General features: G+C 38.9%; 1 protein-coding gene across 2 annotated transcripts in view; it reads left to right on the top strand.

The window, feature by feature from the left end:
• Nucleotides 1-7404, top strand: part of znf277 (zinc finger protein 277) — an 11135-nt gene extending 3731 nt beyond the window's left edge. Inside the window, exons 4-13 of one of the 2 annotated variants that reach the window (XM_083559760.1) lie at nt 2211-2293; nt 3174-3265; nt 3685-3795; nt 4005-4137; nt 4874-4941; nt 5047-5143; nt 5567-5609; nt 5699-5873; nt 6842-7048; nt 7212-7404. In XM_083559760.1, coding sequence (XP_083415886.1) covers nt 2211-2293; nt 3174-3265; nt 3685-3795; nt 4005-4137; nt 4874-4941; nt 5047-5143; nt 5567-5609; nt 5699-5873; nt 6842-7028 — 989 coding nt within the window. In that variant the 3' untranslated portion in view covers nt 7029-7048; nt 7212-7404. Of the gene's footprint in view, nt 1-2210; nt 2294-3173; nt 3266-3684; nt 3796-4004; nt 4138-4873; nt 4942-5046; nt 5144-5566; nt 5610-5698; nt 5874-6841 lie in introns of both variants that reach the window. The other variant, XM_083559759.1, reaches the window with a different exon arrangement.
• Nucleotides 7405-9633: the final 2229 nt, after the last annotated feature.

The following is a 9633-nucleotide window of genomic DNA, read 5'->3' on the forward strand; positions in this document are numbered from 1 at the left end:
CTCCACACAGATCTTCTCTAGATCAGTCAGGTTTCTGGCCTGTTGCTGAGAAACATGGAGTTTGAGCTCCCTCCAAAGATTCTCTATTGGGTTTAGGTCTGGAGACTGGCTAGGCCATGCCAGAACCTTGATATGCTTCTTACAGAGCCACTCCTTGGTTATCCTGGCTGTGTGCTTCGGGTCATTGTCATGTTGGAAGACCCAGCCTCGACCCATCTTCAATGCTCTAACTGAGGGAAGGAGGTTGTTCCCAAAAATCTCGCTATACATGGCTCCGGTCATCCTCTCCTTAATACAGTGCAGTCGCCCTGTCCAATGTGCAGAAAAACACCCCCAAAGCATGATGCTACCACCCCCATGCTTCACAGTAGGGATGGTGTTCTTAGGATGGTACTCATCATTCTTCTTCCTCCAAACACGTTTAGTGGAATTATGACCCAAAAGTTCTATTTTGGTCTCATCTGACCACATGACTTTCTCCCATGACTCCTCTGGATCATCCAAATGGTCATTGGCAAACTTAAGACGTGCCTGGACATGTGCTGGTTTAAGCAGGGGAACCTTCCGTGCCATGCATGATTTCAAACCATGACGTCTTAGTGTATTACCAACAGTAACCTTGGAAACGGTGGTCCCAGCTCTTTTCAGGTCATTGACCAGCTCCTCTCGTTTAGTTCTGGGCTGATTTCTCACCTTCCTTAGGATCATTGAGACCCCACGAGGTGAGATCTTGCATGGAGCCCCAGTCCGAGGGAGATTGACAGTCATGTTTAGATTCTTCCATTTTCTAATGATTGCTCCAACAGTGGACCTTTTTTCACCAAGCTGCTTGGCAATTTCCCCGTAGCCCATTCCAGCCTTGTGGAGGTGTACAATTTTGTTTCTAGTGTCTTTGGACAGCTCTTTGGTCTTGGCCATGTTAGTAGTTGGATTCTTACTGATTGTATGGGGTGGACAGGTGTCTTTATGCAGCTAACGACCTCAAACAGGTGCATCTAATTTAGGATAATAAATGTAGTGGAGGTGGACATTTTAAAGGCAGACTAACAGGTCTTTGAGGGTCAGAATTCTAGCTGATAGACAGGTGTTCAAATACTTTTTTGCAGCTGTATCATACAAATAAATAGTTTCAAAATCATATATTGTGATTTCTGGATTTAATTTTTTAGATTATGTCTCTCACAGTGGACATGCACCTACGATGACAATTTCAGACCCCTCCATGATTTCTAAGTGGGAGAACTTGCAAAATAGCAGGGTGTTCAAATACTTATTTTCCTCACTGTACTTCTACTGACTTTCATTCCCACATACCTCCACCTCTCCAGGCTCTTCTCAACCTGCTCCCTACTCTCACCACAAATCACAATATCATCTGCAAACTTCATAGTCCATGGAGACTCCTGTCTGACCTCGTCCGTCAACCTGTCAATCACCACTGCAAACAGGAAAGGGCCCAGAGCCGATCCTCGATGCAGTCCAACCGCCACTTTGAACCAATCTGTCGTTCCTACTGCACACTTCACTGCTGTCACACTCCCGTCATACCTGTCCTGCACCACCCTCGCATTTTATTTGTTACAATTTTTTTTTCTTGGTAACAGATAACAAAATGTTATACATGTGTGCATATTTATAACTTAGGGAAGCTACATTTTTTTTTTTGTTCTTATGTTTTCTCAGAACGATTTGAGTTGTACACATTTGAATGAGTGTCAACAATTTTGACCCATTTTTCCCCTCGCAGAACAAAAACAACAATTATTATAATTTTTGATAATACATTAATTATAAATGACTCATAAATAATGAATAAATAATATTTGATAATACCTACATTTATGATACAAGAATCACATTGAATTCTAGTTTTTTTATTATTTGTTTATTTATTTATTTTGTATGAAAGCTGCCGATAATTGTGGATAAAATAAGATCATTAAATAAGACTAATTAAATATGATGCGTCATATTAGCACCTTAAGGTTCTTACATACGATGTCTGTTAGTTTACGGTTCAGTCGTCCAAAAAAAAATGTAATTAAAAAAAAGCATTTATTTACTAGTTGTATTGTGTTTGGTCATGTGTGTGTGTTTGTGTGTAACCAATAAAATGTGAATGAATATTATCGACCTGTGCTTCTACATCTAAAACACTTACATGTTGGCAGTTTCTAACCAGCACGTTTGTGTAACTGTACATGTTTTAGAGCTGCAGGAGTACTACTTTCTCCTGTGTGACGTCCTGCCAGAGGACCGCATCCTTCGAGAGAATCTCCAGCAGAAACGACTGGTGTGTATTAACCCTTTAATTAGTCCTCTTCAGTTCATTTCCAACCGGTGACACACAAAATGGGAAAATCCGTGGCTCTGTTTTGTTATAGGAAGCATTTGTTTATGATTTATGATCGGGCTCATTTGCATGTAAATGTAGGGTCGTATTAATAATTACTGCCTGTATTATAGATCATTTAGTGTAGTCCTTAAAATGATTTGAACCTTGCAAACCTAAATAATTTGTCTCTATACGTTACAATTATTCCAGTAAAAGCAAACAGTCAGCTGGTAAAAAAAAAAAAAACACAACCCAGGCCCAGTTGTGCTTTTACAGCGACTCCAGCAGCGCAAACCCGATATTTCTTGGAAATCTTATGAAAGTTATTAGTGGCATACCGAGAAGCCCGAGCTCCCTCTCGCATTGTTTCTGTGGGTTACTGTAAGTCAACATCATCATCTTGTGCATGCACACACACACACACACACACATCTCTGGGGGGAGAAAAAAAACATCTGCGATCTCCGTTGCTAGGCAACCCTGCATCGCCGTCACAACCGCAGCCCGATGCCGCATCGTGGCAGGGTGCTGCTGAACGAACTGCCGCGACCTTCCTCAGATGTGCGCTACAAGCACACAATAGAGTACTTTACACGACTCGTACCCGGCGATGCAGATTTATTCTGACACCAAGACGTTGAATACGCCCCCGAAAAACTTATTACAAACGGATTTGAGGAAATATCGGATATTGTTTGTGATGTGTATACTTTTTTTTTTTTGCTAAGTATACATATATCATAATGGAATCCAGTATAAGTGTACATATAATGTTGTGTACTTGTGCAGGGTTAGTGTGCGTTTAATTTCTAGAGGAGTTTTGTTGTGTGTCGAGCAGGAGGAAGTTCTTGAACAGCAACAGAAGGAAAGAGATGATACCAGCTTTCAGCGGACCTGCATGTTCTGTAGTGAAGAATGTACCGGAAACAGGTAAGAGCTGTTAGTCTCTTTCTCTCACACACACACACACACACACACACACACACACACACACACACACACATTTTGTTATTCGTGTCAAATAAACACATTCATGATGTCCTCATTTACCGGTGTATGAGCAATATATTAGTTTTTCAGAACGAATGCAACCCTAGTGGTCAGAAAAAAGATTACAGAAATGAGTCATTTTTGTTTACCAGCTGTAGCCTGGATTTTTTAAATAATTCTGTTAATTAAAATAAATGTTTAGTTTCTTGAACTGACTCCTTGAAGAATGCAATATTGTCCCGTTACTATTCTTAAAACTATTATCGTGCTTTTGATAATTCTAACATGAATTAATAGCGCAGGTGGTGTTTTCTCCGTCCTCTCCTCACTTTCTGATTTTGCTCCGTATCCTTTCCCAGGTCTGTGCTTCTCAATCACATGGCCAGAGAGCATTCGTTCAGCATCGGCCTTCCAGACAACATCGTCTACTGCACACAGTTCCTCGATACGCTGGAAAGGAAACTGGACAAGTAATACTGCAGCTGCTGCACACGCAAAAACTGATTATTACTGAAATCCAGATTTTAAAGGACGGAAAAGACGAAGCCTTGAGTAGAGCGCCCTCTTTGGGCAGCTGTTCAGAGTTGCAACATGTGCAAAGTGCAGCTTTTGTATACAGTATGTAATGAAAAGGTTTTGTTGTTTTACTGGGGGGTTTTTTTTGTTGGTATTTTGACAGTATGCAGTGTTTGTATTGTGAGAAAATCTTCCGAGACAAGACCACCTTGAAAGATCACATGAGAAAGAAACAACACCGACGCATCAACGGGAGCAATCACGAGTACGATCGCTTCTATGTCATCAATTACTTGGTATGTTTTTCATTAGCGGAGAACTAGGCTCCAGGCACCATTGTGTTTATATTTAATACCATGGCTGAAATGTATCTGTTAGGAACTCCATATACATTATCTCACAGAGGTCAGTATGACACCATCAGGGATCCTAAAGGGAGCTCCCGTCTCACTTCCCAATATTTTAAATTCGTGACCCCACCACCTCCTTGCTGACGTCGCAGTCTTGTTGGAAAATGGTGGCAATTCACCAGCGGTCCAGAACAACAACCATCTGGATTATCCAGTGTAGCACAGCATTCTTTAGTGAGCAAAACAGTTGGAATTTCTGAGCACTGCAAACGTTTCTCTTTGTGAGCTTCGGTTAGGGGTGGATAAATTACAGCTTTATGCACAACTCCCATCCTCTGAAGGATCCAGCATCAAGACGTTCTTGGGAATTCAGAGACACAAAAAGCTTAGTATAAACGTTAGCTGCTAAACAGTGGCTTTTTTTTTTTTTTATAGCCACCCTTTTAATGCTATTAATTTGACAGAAATCTGTGGAACACCCTCTTTAAGTAGGTTTCCTTCTTTAAGATCGCCTTGTAAACTAACTACTGAACCTGTCTGAGATTGATAACAGTTATTTCAAAATATATGAGAAAACAAACAAAAACAGTTGTACATGGATCTAAAAAAAAAAAAAAATATATATATATATATATATATATATATATATATATATATATATATATATATATATCATGTGCAGGAGCTGGGGAAGACCTGGGAGGAAGTGCAGTCTGAGGATGACCGGGAACTCTTGGAGGATGAAGATGAGTAAGAGCCTCCTTTAGACTTTATTTCAGATTTCCTGCATGTACTTTCAATCATACGCTCAGCTGCCACATTTGTAAGATTTCATTGCAGCTGTGTTGTGTGCAGTGACTGGTCTGATTGGCAGGCTCACCCGGTGTGTGCTGTGTGTCTGTTCTGCGAGCAGCAGGAGGAAACCATGGACCAGATCTACTCTCACATGCAGGTTAGGATCAACATTCACACACCATGTTCATACATTCTGAGTTTACCTGGGATCAGAATGTTTCAGATACTGTATATTTTGTATGGAATAAAAACATTGAGGATTAGTGCTTGAGGAGAATAAAAAAAAAAAGAACAACTCATTTATGTTGATTATTCGTCTGAAATATCAGGAGTTTTATATTTTGCTCTGCCGCATAACTATGTAAATAATTGCATTATTTGTTATTCGTTAAATAAACAATTTACCTGCTTATGTTTATCTTTCCTGAAATTCCAAAAAAACCTATTTATCAAAAAAGGCATGTTACAGCTTTAGTGATATCGAGCTAGAAGTAGAAACACCATCCATACAATACAATTACATAAAATAATCTCACTGAATCATATCGTAACATGTCCAACTTCTTTCTATTTGTTACAGGAAGCTCATCAATTTGATCTCCATAAATTAAAAACAGATCTCAGTAAGTACAATCTCATCACTCGAATCCTTATAGTGCAGAGTTGCTACAAGAAATGCAGCTCGTCATTTGTCCTAACGATTCCCGTCCAGACCTGAGGTTTTACCAGCAAGTCAAACTCGTGAACTACATCCGCCGTGAGCTCCACCAGTGCCGCTGTTACGGCTGCCAGAGGAAGTTCAGAACCAAAGAGGAAGTGGTGCAGCACCTGAAGGAGGCCGGTCATGTGACGCAGCTTCCGGACAGCACACACTGGGACCAACCACAGTGAGTAAAGCATCAAATAAACAAGAGTTGCAGGCTAATGGTATCTTAAGTTTGTAATCTGGCGAACCAGTGTTGCTTAATTCATTGATTGAGACTCAAAGCATTTTTGTACGTCGCTTGGAGAAGGACGTGCGCTAAGTGCCGTAAATGTAAGCCTGCAGCGCTGCGCTTTCCGGTTTCTCTACAACATGACAGGCTTTTCTGTGCTATCATACAATCAAGCTGTTACCTGGTGATAATCCAGGGCCTCACCTTTAACACTGAACACAGACAATAGCAGAGAGTGTTGGTATGGACATTGCTAAGGTTCAAATCAACAGACGAAAGTTCAGCATGTGTTTACATTCGAAAACAGAATAAAAAAAGTGAGGTCATCTTTTTGTTTTCTTTATTCTTCTGCCAAATGTTAGAATGGAGACCATTCTGCACAAATAAATTGAGATTTTCCAATTATCTACAGCATGGTCGTGTCCAATCCAAGCAATTTCTTGAAACTCTCCTGTAGTCTGATGTTGCAACTCTACTGTTTATTTTACGTATAAAAAAAAGGAAGAAAAACCTTTAATCATGATTTTATAAAACCTCTAATAAAAAATAAATAAATAAAGCTGGAAGGTGTTGAGGAGATTGTTGCTGGTGAGTGTTCATAGTCTGGACAAAAGTATTGGGACACTACTTTTATGTGTTTTTTGCCACAAATGGTCCCTGGTGGTCAAGCGGCCCGGGTTCGATCCCCGGTTAGGGAACCAACCCCAGCCGCTCTTAGTGCCGGTCCCAAGCCCGGATAAATGTGGAGGGTTGCGTTGGGAAGGGCATCCAGGCAAATCAAACATGCGGATGATCCGCTGTGGCGACCCCTAATGGGAGAAGCCGAAAGAAAGTTTTGTGCTTTTTTGCCACAAAATTGGTGGCGTTACATAGGGTGCTTTAAATTTGATTTAAGTTCCTGTGCCGCTTTTTGTTTGAAGGTACTATTTCCCGACGTACGAGAACGACGCCCTCCTTACGGCTCTGTCCGACAGTGAGGGCGAGTGTGATGGAGCCGAACAGAACTCGGACATCCCCGTGTTTGCTGAGGACATCTCCAGCCTGAAGGCCTTAAAGCAGACCAGTGTGCTGAACAAACTCCTCAAGAACGGAGGCAGTGCCAACTAAAATCCTCCCCAGTACACTTCAGTTCTTCTGCACTGGAAATGCACAAATATAAGAGGCTCTATTTCTGCTGAGAATAAGAGCGATACTTATGTAATCATGTTTTTCATAAAACAAAGTATATTCTAGCAGTGATGCCTCAAGGACAAGAGCATTTGTGTTTCAGAAAGCATCGCAGATATTCATACTAATGTGGTTTCTCATACACACTCGACTTTTTCTTTTCTTTTTCTTTCTTTTTTTACAGGACTTCAGTTAAAAATACTTTTTGATTTGTGTACATTTCAATAAGAAATTTACTTTACAATGTTATTTAATTTGTATTAAAAATAACATTTATTTCCCAATTGTTGCAAGTGTAAATAAAAGTCATTTAAGAGCATTCGAAGTGTGCGTTTTACATTTGCAATACAGCTGTATGTTACATAAATGGCTTTGGATGCAAAGTTCAAATTTACATTCAGCACCCTGTTCTGTTTTCAGGCCTGAAGTAATATAATTTACTAATGAATTGTAAGTCAGTTTTTCAGCGGACCTGCATGTCACATTTTTCGTTTTGTGACATTTACACACAAAATGCGTTTTTTTTTTTTTTTTTTTTTTTAAAGTTCATCATAAGTTATACACCTATTTTATGCCTAATAAAAAAAAAAAAAAAAAAAAAAAAAACCTTTATTTATTCCCTTGTAGCTTATGCCATTATAGCAAGCTGAATTCTAGAAACAGTCCCAAGTTCTGCTAGCTCTGAACTGAAAACCTTCAACTTTCCAACATCAGTTACAAAGACGATCTGAGTAACATCTGTAAAAATAAAGGAAGCCAAAAAACTAAAAATCTGGTGAAGCACAGACTGGAGCCAAATGATGGGAAAATGTAGCTTTCAAAGTTCTAGTGAACGGAAAGGCACCACGTTCAAATCCCAGCCACACCAAGCTGCCACTCCTGGGCCCCTGAAAAAGGCCCTCAACCCCATAGCTACTCAGCTGTATTAATAAGATACATGTAAATCGTTTTGGGCATCTGCCAAATACTGTAAATGCACCTTATTCCCTCCACTAATGCTTGATTAAAAAAAAAGTGGGAAAAATAATCACCTATTTAAATTGTGTATGTAGCCCACTTTTATCTGGAAGTGTTAACATTTCAAGTTAGGGAGGGCATTTTCAGCTGTGAGTCCCAAAAGAGGTGGCGAAGGATAACAGGTTAATGGAAGGAAAATATACGGTATTCAGTAATCCCCCGTTTATTGCGGTGTTTACGTTTAAAAAATGCTATTTTATGTATACAGTACTGTACTGTATTTACATTTTACTTCATTTTATAATTAATAATGATATTTGTATTAATAAATTAAATGATTTTTACATAAAACTCCCATAAAAACAATTCCTTATAAGATTTTTGGTCTATCGGGCTTTACGTGAGAGACTGGGAAAATCAGCCAAACGAATTAATTATGTGGCAAATTAAACCGCAGTAAAGCGGGGGATTACTGTGAATTCATACTTTTGTCATTTGTTTTGTTTACTTTTTATTATTGCTATTCCTTTTGATCATTTGTATTAATCAGTATAACCAAAGAAAGTGATTCATTTTAATAAATATATCCACAGTAAGTGATTAATGTGTGCAAATGTGTGGAAGCATTAGTGTCTAGCATTAGTCTCAACCAGTGCAGGTGCAATGACATCATGTTTGAAGGTCATGAACAGGCCGTGCCTGGCCGGTCTGGACCATGCTGAATCTGGTTGAAACCTGTTACTTTTGATAATAAAAAAATAAAACAAAGATGGAAAGGGACTGTGCAACATTAGGTGTAAAGAAAAATGACAACATCAGACAAAGAGACAGTAAAGACAGTAAGTGTCTACTGTTTTCAGTTCAAATCCAACTACAGACTACAGATTTTTGAGTCACTCAACAGATGCATATAAATAATGTAAAAAAAAACTAGTCGTGGATTAAGATCTGGAAAATTTGAATGAATGAGATTTTATTTTCGTGATTTTATTTTATGTCAAGGTTTTAATTATTATCATATTATTAAACTTCTGAAAGTGCCAGTGAATGTTTACATCTAATTGCATCTATAGCAATGTCACTTATTGACACTCTATCAGCAATATTTTTAACACAACAATGTACAAAAGCACAAGTATTGCTTTTAACCTCGGGTGATGTCTTGCTTTGTGTAGCCAACATCCCCACATCGTTTTTGTGTAAACCCAACAAGAGGTTATGTTGTTTCTTTAACTGTTCTAAAGGACTATGTTTATGCCAAATAGAGCTAACACAGAGGATCGTTACTTCATTCTTTAGTTGGCATCTTACACATATTTCTCTAAAAAGCACTACAGATTCAAATGGAGATTTATAGGGAACACGTAAATTGCAAGTGCATATACATACTGCCATGTTTTGAAAAGTAAAAGAGACAAGGATGAATATGGGCCAATAAAAGATATACAGCAACAAACAACAATGGAAACCCTGAAATCTGTTTTGTTCCTATGTTTAAGAAACAATACATCACATTCGGTGTTTTGTCCATTATTGCAATAACCCTTTACAACACAAATCCCCTGGTTTTAAATTTCCTGTCAGGTAA

This window comes from Silurus aristotelis (assembly GCF_946808225.1).
Source record: "Silurus aristotelis genome assembly, chromosome: 14".
In the NCBI taxonomy this organism is placed as follows: domain Eukaryota; kingdom Metazoa; phylum Chordata; class Actinopteri; order Siluriformes; family Siluridae; genus Silurus; species Silurus aristotelis.